We start from the raw sequence: 16,736 nt of genomic DNA, 5'->3' as shown, positions 1-16,736 counted from the left end.
TATGATGAAGCTCGGACTTTTTCCTTTTCTCTTTAAATTGTTACAGCTGCTGTTAAAGTGACTCACACGTCCAGATTAGATCTAACCCGGATCTAAGCTTCACATCTGGTGTTGAGGTTTGGTGTGGTAAAAGTTAGAAGAAGAAGAAGAAGAAGAAGAAGAAGAAGAAGAAGAAGAAGAAGAAGAAGAAGAAGAAGAAGAAGAAGAAGTATGAGAAGAAATTAATACAAATAAAGTCAAAATTTCACTCTGAAATTGTCGTGAAACATAGACTGAAAATAAAGATGGACGACATGACAGCTCTCAAAAGTGAAGCCAAAATATCTTCATCAACCCCCTGGTGGCTGGCAGCAGTATTGTCTCCTCCATGTTAGGAGATGGGACTTGGACCAAACAAAAAAAACAAAGAACAAGTTAAATGAGGATTGTTTACGTCGTTGTAAAAAAGTTACTATGCTATAAACATGAGGTGAGGCCTCATGATTGACAGCTGAGTCTGACTCTTGATTGGTCCAACACCTCGATGCCACAGCTCCGTCCCCTGATCCGTCCTCCACAGGCTCTGAGTCCAAGTGACGTCATGATCACAAGTTGGCCTGCAAGATGGAAACATTCCTGTACAACAGGAGGAAGTTGAAAAGTTTCCCTGAAATCAAACTGATCCAAGAAGAGCGTCGTCATCGTTAAGATAAATATTGTAAATCAGTTTATTTCTCTTGTCTCTCGTTCCTGTCGGGTTTCAGGTCTTTCTGAACTCGTCCTCTGGGACAGACGGGATTCTTCAAAATGTCAGAGATTCCACGAAGCTGTTTTCACCTGATTTCAACTTATTTCCACAGTGATAGAAAAACACAAACCTTCAGAGCAAGTAAAAAGATGGATCTCCACTTCCTGCCCCTGTACAGAGACGAATCAAAAATATCTCAGATGTGAACGCTGACGTCAACATCCCGCCGATACGGGCACTCGACCAATCAGGAGTCAGTCTCAGCTGTCAATCATCACGTCTCAGCCTGTTTTTAATATCATCAAATAACTGATTCAAACCAAACGGATCAGAAAACAGAACTTGAACAAAATCAATGTGATGAGAACGACCTGAAATGACAGAAACCATCTGCTAACACAGAGGAGGCAGGGTTTATGATTTATAACACAGCCAGCCACTAGGGGGCGATCAAGAGGTTTTGGCTTCATGTCTGAGGAGCCGTCATGTCGTCCATCTTTAGTTACAGTCACAAGCTGAGTATTAATTATCAGGCTAAAGGAACATGTTGAAAAAACAAAGGCCATCAAAACTGTCTCGTCATGTCTATTGCATCAGAAAGGGGCGGGGCATGCTGGAGACGCCAATCACGGGAATCCCCCGAGGACCAGACACGCTCATTTCAAAATGGCCTCCGTGGCTCACGACCCTGAATTAACACAAATCTGTTGGGTTTAACAAAGGCTATGAAACACGACCACCACTTTACCAAACGTAAATCCCATCACATTGAGATTGTTTCACATCCAGGTTCACAGGTTCGATTCCTCCGGTGCGTCCCTCAGGGTGTAGTCGGTCGCCGATGTGGTTTCAGGTGCAACAGGAAAGAAAGAGCAGGAAAACTTCCTCTATGTAAAGTTAGATTATCTCAGCTGATTCATCCCAGTATCACAGGTTTGATCTTGTGTGTCAGGGAATAAAACATTTTTTATTTTTTAAACTTTCAGAGATTGTGAAATGAGTTATTCGTCATGTTGAGACTTTTTCATTTCTCAACCTTAAAGATGCAAAAGAGGAAATTCCCCCGAAACGCACCTCAGATACCGTTTCTTTATCTGACCTTTCATTCACGATGATACATCCGTCAAACTGAAGTTCTTTTGCATCTGTGTGGCGCTTTCCAGGCAGCTGGTGTGTGTTCTTTGTGTTGATATGTGTGTGTTTTTGTGTTTCCGACGGAGGTGTAGAGTGAGGAATGTGTCAGGTGAGAGGGGATTAGACACAGTCTGCTCCTTTCCAGCTGCGATTAAATCTGAGGCTGATCTCGACAACCTTTTGTAGTTTGAGTGGCTGATTCATCTTATCGCACACACACACACGCACACGCACACGCACACACACACACACACACACACACACACACACACACACACACACACACACACACAACCAGAGGTGGAGGTGTGTGCCAACCTCATATAATCACACCAGGTGCCTGTTTTTTCATTGTCCTACTGAGAAAATCCTGATTACTGGTGTGTGTGTGTGCATGTGTGTATGTGTGTGTGTGTGTGTGTGTGTGTGTGTATCGGTGTGTGCGTGTGTGTGCGTGTGTGACTGTTTGTAGGTTAGTGAAAGATTGCTGTGGCTGTAGATAAGAGGATTATGGTGGAATTAGTGTCATTCCTCTATCGCTGCGAGGAATAGATTCATATCGATTTTAATCAGAGATTGAAAGATCCACAAAACCACAGATAAAACAGACTGAGCGAGAGAGAGAGAGAGAGAGAGAGAGAAAGAGAGAGAGAGAGAGAGAGAGAGAGAGAGAGAGAGAGAGCATTAATGAATGAAGTGGACGGACGGCAGAAGACAGATTCCTGGAGATCATCGCAGTCGGGATGTTGAGCCGGAGACTGAGGAGCTGCAGCTGCTGCAGAGACACATACATGTGCATGTGAGCACACATACATGTGCATGTGACCACACATACATGTGCATGTGAACACACATACATGTGCATGTGAGCGAGCACATCCAGACTCGACTGATGCATTAGCTCGGTCCTGCATCTCTCAGGCTGAGGAGACGAGCGGGATGTGGGACCTGACCCTCGGGCGTTAGTCAGCAGGACGTCTCGGTGTGGACGCTGCCACCTGGAGGTGGTTGGTGGATGGGGAGGGGGAGGGGGGGGGGGGGGAGCTGGGTCACTGTGGCCGCCATGCTGCCGTTGAGTCTGCTGTGGGGGGGAGACGTGTGAAGCATGAGGGTGGGAGCGCTGGCTTTCCTGGCTCTGGCCGCCAGCCTCTTTGCCGAGGTGACCGGCGGTCGCATCTCCGGACGCAGGAAACACAAGGAGGTGTTCCTCGGGGAAAACAGCAAGTTCAAGTTTGGAGGGTGAGATGAGCAGACACACACTCACAATACACACTCATGATACACACACATGATGCACACTCACGATACCCACACACGATACACAATCATGATACACACACACTGTTTTGGCTGTTTTTTACTGAAAATCTGTTGTGTTCTGCTACTTCCTGCTACTTCCAATCACTTCCTTCGACTTCCTATTACTTCCTGCCACTTCCTGCCACTTCCTTATTCAAACCGACCCTTGTTTTCTTCTACTGTACATGTGAGAAACAGAAATATACGTATTCATTGTTTACTCATATCGTTCAATTACCGTATTCAATAGTGTTGAGCATGATCATTAATATTTAATATCAGGACACCTGATGGAGCTTTGACCTCTAGTGAGGTGGAAGGTGAAGAGCAGGTTGTGATCATCGTCTCTTGAAAGGAACATTCCAGCATTAAAGTAAATGTGTTTCCACCTGTTTCACGAGTCAACGCCAACGCCAACGCCAACTCGCCACATTGAAGACAAAAGAAAAACCGTCCTGGATTAATTTTGATCCCGCTCCAAAGTGAGCCGGGCTCTTCTTGGGTCACGCTCCCTGAACGTGCATGGAAGCTGCTCCAGTAGGTTTTGAGTGATGAAAGACAAACAGACAAACGCTGATGAGGTAACGACAGAGTCAACATGAGACTCTGCAGCTTTGTTCTCACACGATCAGTGAGGCCTTTATTGGACACGGGGAACCTTTGTGTGTCCTTGTTTGCGTACACACATGAGGTCAGAGGTCAGATGTGAACTGTGGTTGGTTTGACGTTGGGGTTGGACGTGATGTGAGGTTTCGGTCGGGCTGTGCAAACTCAGTAAAGCTCTCACTTCAGCTCACGCCCTGAAACTCAGTGAAGCTGCACCACATCACACAAACTGTTTTCAGACATGAACAAACACAAACACAGGACAGGGGTTAAATCACAGCCTCCTGAGTGGAGCTTTAAGGTGACCCCCGCAGGTTCGATTCCTCCGGTGCGTCCCGCTGGGCGTGGTGTCGCTGCAGCGTGACGCCATCGTCGGTCGTGGGAAAGAAAGATCAGGAAAACATCTTCTGTGTAAAGTTAGATGATCTCAGCTGATTCATCCCAGGATCACAGGTTTGATCTTTTGTGATCTTGGAATTAGAAACATTTTTTAAACTTTGTTATAAAGTTATTCTTCGTATCAGAAGTCAAAGAGGAAATTCTCCAAAATGCTAAAAAATCAAATCAGACACGAGCAAAACAACTCAAATATTGTTTCTCTGCAAGATACAAATAAACCCCAGAGGTGATAAAGACAGCTGCACAAACCTGTGTGTGTGTGTGTGTGTGTGTGTGTGTGTGTGTGTGTGTGTGTGTGTGTGTGTGTTTGTGTGTGTGTGTTTGTGTTTGCATGCAGCCAAAGCCTGTGTCTCACTTTGTTAATTCAGGATCAGGTTCAGGTTAAAATTAGCTCCGAGTTTGTTGAGTGGTTTAAGTTCAGTTCATTAAAACGAGCTCAACTTGAGATCAGTGTTTATCAGGTTGTTTGGACGATTGTGATTTTTGATTCAAGGTTAATTAAACGGATTATGGAAAATGGGATTTGGCTCAAATACATTTTGTGATCTGACAATAACAGAGGAGCAAGTATGTGTGTGTGTGTTTGTGTGTGTGTCTTTGTTTGTGTCAAAGTGTGTGACTGTGACTTTCAGAGGCTTTTCATTCATCAGCAGAGAAAATCTTAAATAGCTTTTTATCGCTTTTACCTCTGTCTGCTCACCTGAACACCACAGACACACCTAAACACACACACACACAGACACACAGACACACACACACACACACACACACACACACACACACACACACACACACACGATGCAGCTGAGAAGCAGCTGTGGCCGAGCTGTAATTACAGCTTCCACATCCTGAGAGTCGTCTCGTCGGGGTTTCCCTGGTCCAGCGTCAGAGCAGCTTTTTGTTTACTTAACTTTGGTCTGTGTTTGCTTTTTATTTCTGTGAACGGCTGCACTCACACACACTTAACACAATTAAACACATATCAACACACTCCCAACACACTTAAATACACTCCAACACATTCCAACACACTCCAACACACTTAAACACACTCCAACACACTCCAACACATTCCAATACTCTCCAAAACACTTAAGCTAACTCCAACATACTCCAGAACAATCCAACTCTTCTTTTAAAATTGTATAATAATTATATTATTAAAATATTTTCTGCAAATGATATCTCTTTATTATAGTCTCAAAATGTGTTTCTGCACAAAAATGATAGGTTTTATTCTAACGTGTTAATCAGTTTTAAAGTAAAAATCAGTGTGTGTTGTGTCAACACAGATTTGAGATTGGACCCGGTTGTGTAGATTTTATTGCAGGAAGCAGCGTTTGTCCTGTTTTGTCAGGGATTATCAAGGCATTCTGGGAAATGTAGTGCTTCAGAAACTTGAGGCAGAGATATCAGAAAATGACAAAAGAGAGAGAGAGAGAGAGAGAGAGAGAGAGAGAGAGAGAATGAGACACAAATGCTTTGTCTTTTCTAATCAAAAATACAGCCTGTACTTAAAGCCTTTATAAACCAATTAATCACTTAACACACTGTGTGTTATTGCGGTGTGTGCGTGTGTGTGTGTGTGTGTGTGTGTGTGTGTTGTCTCTGCAGGCGTATTGACTACAAGCTGAAGAGGCAGGACAGCACCAAAACGCTGCTAATAAAAAGTGAACAGCTGCTGAGGATCGAAGAGCAAGACTTTGCCATGAGACCCGGCTTTGGAGGTCAGACTCACACACACACACACACACACACACACACACACACACACACACACATACAGACACACACCCCATTCCATCTCTGATCTCTGTTGATTTAATCCATTCATCCATTGTCTAACACAGAACCCGCTCGTCGTCCCACGCTGATGATGCAGAGGTTTGATGATGTGATGATTCGCACTGGGTCACTCAGACAATGGATGTGTCAATCTGAAATCACCAGCACTGACCCAGATTACACTGCTGTGTGTGTCTGTGTGTGTGTGTGTGTGTGTGTGTGTGTGTGTGTGTGTGTGTGTGTGTGTGTGTGTTTGTGTGTGAGAGAGAGACATTTGAAATACAGTAGGACTCTGTGTGCTCACTCCAATGTGATTGTGCCCCTGCGTTTGTTTTTGCAATATAATGAGTGCCCCGTGTGTGTGTGTGGTGTGTATGTGTTTGTGTGTGTGTGTGTGTGTGTGTGTGTGAGTGTGTGTGTGTGCATTAATCTGGATTATGTTCTGGAGTCTGGAGCAGATGGGGGGGTGGGAAACACACTGACGTGTGCAGTGAAGATCGTCTCTAACACTCGACGACACATGGTGCAGACATGTATTTGGTGAAGCAGATTATATCAGTGCATGAAAACTCTCAATGAGATAAACATGTAAGTGTTTGTGTTTTTAAAGAACACACACGATGCAGTATATTTACTCTTAACTAAATATTACTTTGTGCAGAAGAGGTTGATATAAAGATCACAGATCTGATCACAGATCTGTGATCTCTGGTTTGTCTGATCCTGACCGACGAGGTTCACTCTGAGTATTTGTGCGACCACAAGAGGTTGTGTGTCATCACAACGTCAACAGAGGTCGTTTTAAGTTTCCTGAACAAAGGACACAGCTGTAGTTTCTCTGGTGATGAGAGAGTCTCATCCTTTCATCACTTTAAAGATGAAAACACGTGAAAATCTTTATAACTGAATCCAGAAGCTTTTTTAAATGTAAACTGAACTCGTACTCTTCCTCACGTCTCTACTGTGGAAGAAAAACCTCAAAGCTCTTCTTCTTCTAGGTGTTGAACCCCCTGTTTCTGACTCCATACCCCCCCCCCCCCTTCTATATGTCTGACGTCTCTGTGGTTCTGCCTGTCCTTCAGTTGGGGACAGCGAACACACCCCTGTCTGCCCGCCGGCACTTTGGCATAACCACGCACTATAATTTTTATTTTACACTGACACGGGTCAAATCTTAGCCTTGTTTGCCTCAGATAAGCCCATAGCTATAGTGTGTGTGTGTGTGTCTGTTTGTGTGTGTGTGTGTGTGTGTGTGGAAGCTGGAGAATCGAAACCATCCCCTCGTCAGTTCCCACCAGTGACCAGAGTCCAGAAATAAACCATGGGACACGTGTTGAGGGCTTGAAGTCGTGGTCGACCTTTAACTCAAATGAATCCCAACACACTTGGCACAGCTGCCTCCACATCAGGCCACCGCGCTCCCTTCACGCCGCGCTCCCTCCACGCCGTGGTCACACACCGTGGTTTAAAACGCTCGTAATGGATTTACCAGCGGAGCCGGCAGTCTGCTGGTGTCCCGCAGCTCCGCACCATGTTACCTCGTCTTGCCTCAGCTGCAGGTAAACAACGTAGATTCTGATCTGACGGATTCATTCCTGTCATTAAAGCAGGTTTGGCCTCGTGACCGTGGAGAGCGTGTTCACCACCGTGGAATGAGATGACACCTTTTCACACAAAGACATCACGTTGTCAGAAAGCCTCTGCTCCTCCAGCCGAGGTCTGGACGCACAGAAAGAGCAAGATGTTGTTCTCAGAGTCTAACGAGCACGTCCACTCAGAAGCTGAATGTTGTGCAGAGAGAAAACAAAGACATGTTTTTGGTGGAGGAGGAATGTTCTGAGCTTATGACCTGAAAACATCAACTACTCCCTGAGCATCATCGCAGCTGAGCAGGTTCCTCATGCTCCTCTGACAAATAACTGGAACTGAAACTGGAGAACAAGGTTCAAACTTTGTGTTTGGAAGTTTAGAATCTTATAGAAAAGGTTTTGAATGATTGAAACTGAAGCTTTCAATCGTTTCAAGAACACAAACGTCCGAACGTCCTGTTGCTCCAAACAGCCTCGTAGAAAGTGACTGAATGAGCTCATGTGAGAAAACAGCAGGAGATTCTCCAGAGGATTCAAACAAGACGACACGGACGGGTGCAAAACGGAAATGAACTAAAATAACACAAACATCTCAGGTTGAAAAAGAGGAGGCGTACACCTGGAGTTCAGGTGTACGTGCAAAAAGTTTCAAAACTCAAGTTTCAACGTTTCAGAACTTGTTTCCTGAACCATTTCCAAGTTTTCAACCCTGGAAGACAAACTGAGCAACTGGGAGAACAACTGGAATCTGAAAGTGTGAACTTGTGTTGGAGAAACAAGAAGAGCTGCAGCTTTGAAGAAAAAAATAAGGATTTTAATAAATTTTAAACCCATCATTTGTGCAAAATTTAAAATCTAGAGTTTCAATCATGCAAAATCTCAACCGGAGCCTCGGCCTCTCTGACTCACAGCTGCAGCAGAAAACAACACAAAGTTCAAATCACAGCAGAAATGAATTGTTTCTAAACCGATGACCTGTCATGTACAGTGAGTACAGTGAGTGGGATGTCACATTGAAAACCTCTGCTGTGGGGCTTTGTAAAGGTTGAGACGTGTGTGTAGGCTGCACAGATCATACACATCCCTCAGTTTCCTGGCAGACGAGGGCGTTCATCACATCTCTGTGTTTCAGGTCGGGCTGCAGACGAGGTCTGACAGGGTCTGATGTTCAGGTTGAGAATCAGATCTAATCCCCGTCACCTCTCGCCTCCGGTGACCGCTGCTGATGAGGGTCAAATCCCAGCACAGAGAAACAAGCCCCTGACCGTAAAGCTGCATTATGCTGCTTATGACTGAGTGAATTGATCCATCTGCAGCGTTGTGTTCTGGGATTAAATGACTCAACGTAAATCGCAGAGTGTCACGGACATTTCAGGACAAAAGATAAATTGACCTTAAAGCTGCAGCCGTCACTCAGATGTAGAATGACTCAAATAACAAGTCCAGAGCCGCACGTGGAGACTGAAGGACGAACACAGGGATCAAATAAGGAACTAATTGAATTTTCAATGGAACACATTTTCCTAAACTCATAAATCTTTAGATTAAATGCGTTTGCAGACGTGTTCTGCTGACGCTGATGAAACTCTAAATGTCAAGATGTCCCATAAATAACCTCAGTAATGACACCTGCGATACCGGAGGAAATATGTGACCACCTGAAGCTACTGATTTTATCTGCTGGTGGAACAGGCCGAGCAGGAAAGCACGAGACCAGGGCTCCCGTCCATTAATCACCTGAGACAGTTGTGTCTCCACCGCGTGCTTCTCCAGGAGATCTGAAGATCCGTGTGCAGATTACAAAGATCCATGTGACACCGTGTTCACGTCAGCTCCTCGGAAAGAAGCGTCCAGCACGTCCACACACACAGATCTTCAAAGGTCTTATGACAGCCACAGCTTTCAACCTCTTTCAAACAATATATTATTATTATTATAGAGAAGGTTATGAATCTGGTTAATTTACAGCTTTGTTGCAGTGTAGATGTAAACGAAGCCTTGAAGGTGATTGAGTGTTTCTACCTCTAATGGAGGTTAATAGTGTGAAGCAGGAAGTGGAGACAAAGTGGTTGTAAAATAAAATAAACAGGTGGATGATGGATGGACGGATGGATGATGGATGGATGATGGATGGATGATGGATGGATGATGGATGATGGATGGATGAACGGTTGTTCGTCTCAGATGAGAAAGTGAAATGAACGAATACATAAACTTCAGTTTAATTCAGGAGAGAGCAGTAACGACCGGGGGGGAGAGCGGGTGACCTTCTGTTTCACGTTTCTTTCCCCAGCGGTTGTTGTGGCGTCGCTCGGTGTCGAGTCCGCACAGTGGGGGGGGGGGGGGGTTTGTGAGTCGGACAGAGATGAAGTCGTACTGCGGGAGCTTTACAACCTCGGCTGTCACATGAACTTCATTAAATAAAGTGTTTATCCTGACGCTAACATTCAAGTGGATTTAACACACTTTACATCCAGGTTCTCACACACACACACACACACACACACACACTCACACACACACACACACACACACTCACACACACACACACACACACACACACACACACATTTTTTTCTATTGGCCTTTGGGGCAAAAATAGGAATGTGACCTGGTAAACCACGTCCAGACGTCGGTCATAAACAAACACAGACCGGAGTGATAGTGTGTCTGTGTGTGTGTGTGTGTGTGTGTGTGTGTGTGTGTGTGTGTGTGTGTGCGTGTGTGTGTGTGTGTATCTGTGGTTTTGGTGACTTTGGTGGTTTCTAAATTGAGTCTCGATCTAAATAATGTGAGAAATGTCTGAGTCGGTTCCTCCTACTGTTTATTTGTAGTGAATCGATGGTTCTTGATTCATGTTCAGTCGTGAGAGGGAGGAAACTAATAAAGTAGATAAATGTGGACTTTGTTCACACATTAAAAGAGACACAGGGAGGGGAGAGGAGACGTTGTGTTAAGTAATCACACCAGAGCTCATTATGCAGAGTTACACTGGATATTATCTCATATCTTATATACATATAAATATATATAAATGTATATAATTATAATTCTGTTTTCATCACATGGAAAAACATGTAAGAGCAGTTTAATGTGGTAGTTCCTTCATGGGGAGAATTTGTCGTATAGTTTTATAGTACTGCTCATTTTTATGTTAAAGTAACTAAACCAGTCAAATTAATTTAGTGGGGTAAAAAAAATATTTCCATCTGGAATGTGATAGAATAAAAGATCTGTATAAATACTGACCATTTACCATTTACTTTGATTTAACCTTACATTTCTAATTCATTCTATTAAACCATTTGGAGTGTGGATGTTTTACAACATAACACAACCTGTATTTTATTTATATAACCATAAAACCTCGACTTATTTATAGAATGCATCATTATATTTAATAGATATATGATGTTGCTTTATAAAAGATATTTAAAGTTAACAGTTGAGAAGTCAGTAATGTCCATTTTTTTAACTCTGTGTCTCGTGTGTTTATTTTTTTATAATAATTTATAAATGAAAATGAAGTGATTCCGTGAACGAGCTGCAGATACTCTAGACTCTGTATTTCATGTGATGGAGGAACCTTCACAGATGATCACGTGGAAGCTGCTGCACTTTGATTTGAACCCTGAAGAGTCACAGTGAGAATGTCTGAGATGTGTGACCAGATTCAACCTGCAGAGGAAAGGTCAGAGTGGTCAGAACCTGTTGAGCAGTGGAGTGACTCGTCAGTCACAGCCTCGTTCCCTCAGAGCATTCCTCTCATTGTTGAACTTTTAACTCCAGAGAACCGCCCCCCCCCCCCCCCCCCCCGTGCAGATGTAAGATCTGAAGAGTTTGAGACATTAGTGAGATCATCGTGGTCGAGGCTGGAAGCAGGTTTTCAGTCTCCAGGCTGCAGAGCTGGTTCCCTCCTCAAATGAATCCAGCTGAGTTTCATAAAGAGAGGGAGAGCAGCGTCACAGGTGGTTACTGGGAGGATGACTCCATGTCCTGTTCTGTGTGGGAGTGAACAGCAGTGACTGAAGCTGGTTTTGTGTCGTTTAGCTTGATTTAACTTTGTGTTGCACAAATCATGTCCCCCCAGCACTCACTTTCAGATCCTTCGAGTTTTGACCTGATAGAACTAACGAGGCTCCGCTGCTGGTTTCAGGTGCAGCCATCCCCGTGGGCATCGATGTGCAGGTGGAGAGCATCGACAGCATCTCAGAGGTCAACATGGTGAGAAGACACTTCACTGGACGAGTTCAGACTCAATCTGATCAGATCTCACTGAACTCACTGCAGAGCAAAACAACAAACCAACCTGTTTGAGTGCTGTTAAAGAGTTTTTATGAAAATACATTAAATCTATGAGGGAAAATCCCATTATCTTCACATTTATTGATTTATCTTCACAGGTTTAATTTGTTCCTCTTTGCTTTACATTCAAATCAACACTAATAAACAATAATATTTATATGAATTTAGATAACAAGTGTGCAGTTAGATCTACGGTTGAGTTGAAGCTTGGTATTTACATTTCAATGTGTGAGCATCAGATGATTTTGTTCTCGTCCCTTGTCGCAGTGATTATCTAAACATCATCAAAGTGCAATGATTGGTTGACTAGAGAGAGATTCCACTGAGACACAGTTTATAGAAACACACAAAGTCTTTCCTTCTCAAAAAAGGCTTTTTATGATGTGTGATGAATAGAAAAACCATAAAACATAAGCCATAAAAACCTCAAGTGGCTTTGAAAACACGGTGGATCGTTGAATCACTTCCTGTCTGATACCTTCATCTGGTGCGTGACCTCGTGAGACTCAAGTGGACACTGAACTCACAACCTGAGATGAATGATGAAGAGGAGGGTGCCTGGACCGGAGCCGTGAAACCTGCATGAGACTCGTTCCTCAGTGAAGTTTGTTCGATGATGAACATTGGACCTGAGTGTTTCTTTCCTTTGTGTCTCCAGGACTTCACCATGACTCTGTACCTGAGACACTACTGGAAGGACGAGCGTCTGTCCTTCCCGTCCCGCACCAACCAGAGCAGAACCTTCGACTCTCGACTGGTGAAGAAGATCTGGGTTCCCGACGTCTTCTTCGTCCACTCCAAACGCTCCTTCATCCACGACACCACCATGGAGAACATCATGCTGCGAGTTTACCCCGACGGGAACATCCTCTACAGCGTCAGGTACAGGAGGAGACTGAGGTCCTGAATCCAGGAGGAGGAATCTGAACTTTGAGAAAATGAGATGGACAAAAGTTATCTGACTGTGTGTGTGTGTGTGTGTGTGTGTGTGTGTGTGTGTGTGTGTGTGTGTGTGTGTGTGTGTGTGTGTGTGTTGCAGGGTCACTGTTACAGCTCTCTGCTCGATGGATTTCAGCAGCTTCCCTCTGGACACACAGAACTGCTCGCTGGAGCTGGAGAGCTGTGAGTCACACACACACACACACACACACACACACACACACACACACACACACTTGTTTGGACCGTGCACTGACTTCCATTCACTGTGGACAGTCTGACTCAAACCCTAAACTGACCACAACTCAAGTCTGTGAACCTCAGAAATGACATTTAGATTCCATTAGGACCAGGCTTTGGTCCCCAGGAGGTCTGCTGGTCAGTGTTTATGCTGGAAATGGTCCTAAAGAGGACACAAAAATGAGTACACACACACACACACACACACACACACACAAACACACACACAATATTGATACTGCCAACAAAACCAACCAATCTCTGTCTCATCTTTCACTTATCATATTTCCTCTCTCTCTCTCTCTCTCTCTCTCCTCTCTCTCTCTCTCTCTCTCTCTCGCTCTCTCTATCCCCCCCCCCCCCCCCCTCCATTAGATGCGTACAATGAGAACGACCTGATGCTTTACTGGAAGAACGGGAACGACTCTCTGAGGACGGATGAAATCGTCTTGTCTCAGTTCTTCATTGAACACTTCCAAGCCTCCAGCGGCCTGGCTTTCTACAGCAGCACCGGTGTGTGTGTGTGTGTATGTGTGCGTGTGTGTGTGTGTGTTAATTTGTGTTACCTCTTTATTGGGGTCGGGGCTCCTTGGTTTCCCTTCCCAGTCGTCATAAGATCAGTTTGAGCAGTCACCAGATCAGTAAAAACTGATTTAGCTTTTTCATCAACTCATCTCTCTCAGATAATGATCTCCTCTTCAGCTCGTTGGAGGAGACGTTTAACTTCAGTGTCTCTTCTCCTCAGGTTGGTACAATCGGTTGTTCATTAACTTCATCCTGCGGAGGCACATCTTCTTCTTCATGCTGCAGACCTACTTCCCCACCATGCTCATGGTCGTGCTGTCCTGGGTCTCCTTCTGGATCGACAGGAGGGCGGTGCCTGCACGAGTCTCTCTGGGTAGGAGCGCCTGCACCTTGACAATCCACATCCATCTGAAATCCATCCTTCAGGGTGTGAGGGTCAGAGGTGACGCCCTCTAGCTTTGATTTCTCTAATCAGACTCACTTGTGAAAACACGTCTCTCCCTGCAGGTATAACCACGGTGCTCACCATGTCCACCATCATCACAGGAGTGTCCTCCTCCATGCCTCAGGTAACAGCCGGTCTAAATCCTCAGGAGCTTCAGAGCTTCCTCTCTTATCTCCTTCATCTTGTGGACGTACCAACCTGTCCCTGATGAAAGGAGTTCAATCCATTCTACTAGTTATTGACATGTGTTCAGAGTCTGTGCATGTGTGTCTCTGCCCGTCCAGGTGTCCTATGTGAAAGCGGTGGACATCTACCTGTGGACCAGCTTCCTGTTCGTCTTCCTGTCCGTCATCGAGTACGCGGCGGTGAACTACTGCACCACTCTGGAGGAGATGAGGAAGATGAAGAGGGGGAAGGTCAGCACACAGAGGACGATTATTACTTTATAACATCAAATACAAAACTGAGGAGGAATATTCCTGTGTGGAATAAATCAGTCAAACTCATTCTTTGCACTACAGCTCCCTCTAGTGAGCTAACGCAGGTATTACACCGGGAACCTTTCTATGCATAAAACAAAACCAAACTCTGTAGAGCAGAGAGGCCTCACAGCCAGAAGGTCCCTGGTTCTAATCCCAGCTGGGCTCCTTCTGTGGGGAGTTGACATGTTCTCTCAGAGTTTGCATAGATTTCTCCAGCCCCCCCCCCCACACACCTTCCAAAGACATGCAGAATGTGGTTAGGTTCTTTGGAGACTCTTAATGGATATTAGGTGTGAGTGTGAGTGTTTGTTTGTCTGTGTGTGTGTTGGGACTGGAAACCTGTCGAGGGTGGCCCCGGCCTCCAGCCCCCCCCCCCCCCCGTGACCCTCAGAAGACGAGCAATACAGCCTCTCAGTTCTCTCTTTACCTTTTCAGATCCCATCCACCTTCAACGCCAGCCAGGCGATGGCCTTCGACGGCTGCTTCCACGACAATGACATGGAGCTGACCCCGTTCCCCCGGATGACCCCCACCCTGACCTCTGACCCTCTCACCACGCCGAGCCTAACCCCCGACATCCGGCCCACAGGGGGAACTCGCCTCCGCCGGCAGCGCTCGGTGCGAGAGCACGTGGACCTGCTGGTGAGCAACAGCTACATGATCGACTCGTACTCCCGCCTGGCCTTCCCTCTGTCCTACCTGCTCTTCAACACCATCTACTGGTGCCTGTACTCATGACGCCTGACTCAGGTTCCTCCAGGGGCCCTTCACTGGATCAACCCTCGACCTCAGGGGCCCCTGCTCCTGCATCCAGCTCCTGCTTCACTCATCACTTTCATTGCAAAAGAGATTCACATGCGACCTCTCGAGTCCCTCAGTCGTTAGGAACCTGCTTTTTTTTTATTAATCTGTACATGTGGCTCTTTTTTCTGCATCATTTTACTAAGTGTATTCAAAAGCTTTATTTTCCCATAGTTATTAGACTTATGTTGAATGTCTTAGCGACAGGGAAATACTGAATTTACATCAAACGTTTGTGAAAATGTGCTTTTCTTGAAAATATAACTTCCCCTTTGATGAATGATGTGTTTCGATCTACGTGTAATTCTGAATAAATTTGTATCTTGTTTGTGAGGCTGTAAAACTTTATAATAGCGACTGAACCATGAACGACCCAGGTACCGATGTTACTGCTCATTTCACACAACACGTTTTATTTGCCGAGATAAGTTTTATTTATTCCTTGTACAGAAAAGTGTGTGAAGGCCTTGTACGGAATTTATTAGCATATTTTAGATTTGTACGTGTCAAATTCATGTTTCTTTATTTATTCATTATTATCATTATTATTAGTAGTGTTATTATTATTATAAAATGAAAATCCAGATCCATGGGTTAGGGTTAGTGGATATTAAATCCATATGAATTTAGATTTAAGAAAGTTTGGTGGTTTTTTCAAAGTAAACTTATTGAAATTTCAACGCTTCTGTAATAGATCAGTTTCAATAGCAACTACAGAGATTGTTTATATTTGTAAACTAACGTAAAGAAGCGATTTAAGACGCAAACTCGCGCAGGAGAGACGCAGAGAGCCTGACCTCTGACCCTGACCCCCCCAGGTGAGTTCCTGTTCCTGTGTCACAGTCCGATGCTTTGACTCACACACTAATACACACAGAGAGAGAGGAGCTACATGCTAAGAGCTTCATTAGCTCCGGCTGTTAGCCTGTTAGCATGTTAGCATCGTTAGCGTGGATGGTCAGAGGCTGAGCTTCCTGCTGCCTCGCCTGAAAAGTCGTCCAGTCCTCGGGGGACGAGAAGCGACCTGTGGGCCTGTAGCTTCCATCCAAACAGGAGGAAAGGCCCCGAGCTTCACCTGCAAGGTAACACTGCGGGTTCACACCTGCTTTTATTCTATTAACTCGTTTTTAATGTTTGTTTTCAAGTATTTAAAATAAAGTGTTCTAGTTTTTAGAAAGTTGACTAACAGTTAAAAACACTGAGTGACCATGAGCTAACCAAACTCAGCCTAGTTATATTTAATATTAATTCATATTCAACAGACTCTCAGTGAGGTTATGAAAAAGCAGAAAATCGTAAGTGAACAAATGTGCAGTTTATTAGGAACACCCAGCTGCAGTCAATCCTGCAAGGTTCATTCAAACGTTTGGGTTTAATTCCAAATGAATTCAATTTGAATGAAAGATCATTTGTTCATAATTACAGAGTTTTAGGGTCAGGCATTAGAAAAATACGTTTTT

At 44.7% G+C, this 16,736-nt stretch overlaps 1 protein-coding gene across 1 annotated transcript; it reads left to right on the top strand.

Annotated features, from left to right (window-relative positions):
* The first annotated feature begins 2,966 nt into the window (after window positions 1-2,966).
* On the top strand, window positions 2,967-15,542 carry LOC128426071 (gamma-aminobutyric acid receptor subunit rho-3). The gene is made up of 10 exons (XM_053412939.1): window positions 2,967-3,100; window positions 5,780-5,892; window positions 11,696-11,763; window positions 12,503-12,726; window positions 12,884-12,966; window positions 13,399-13,536; window positions 13,769-13,921; window positions 14,056-14,117; window positions 14,278-14,409; window positions 14,911-15,542. Exons 1-10 carry the CDS (start codon window positions 2,967-2,969, stop codon window positions 15,211-15,213), a joined length of 1,410 nt encoding a protein of 469 aa, XP_053268914.1. The 3' UTR covers window positions 15,214-15,542.
* Window positions 15,543-16,736: the final 1,194 nt, after the last annotated feature.

The sequence above is a fragment of the Pleuronectes platessa genome, chromosome 20 (assembly GCF_947347685.1).
Source record: "Pleuronectes platessa chromosome 20, fPlePla1.1, whole genome shotgun sequence".
NCBI classification, from domain to species: Eukaryota; Metazoa; Chordata; class Actinopteri; order Pleuronectiformes; family Pleuronectidae; genus Pleuronectes; species Pleuronectes platessa.
The sequence above is the reverse complement of the archived record's forward strand: the minus strand, read 5'-3'. Positions and strand labels throughout refer to the sequence as shown.

Excerpts from the sequence above, each read along its gene's own strand:
- LOC128426071 (XM_053412939.1), top strand. The coding sequence starts at position 2,967 with ATGAGGGTGGGAGCGCTGGCTTTCCTGGCTCTGGCCGCCAGCCTCTTT. Across the intron at positions 3,101-5,779 it reads AGCAAGTTCAAGTTTGGAGG|GCGTATTGACTACAAGCTGA; the intron begins GTGAGATGAGCA and ends TTGTCTCTGCAG. Across the intron at positions 5,893-11,695 it reads CATGAGACCCGGCTTTGGAG|GTGCAGCCATCCCCGTGGGC; the intron begins GTCAGACTCACA and ends TGCTGGTTTCAG.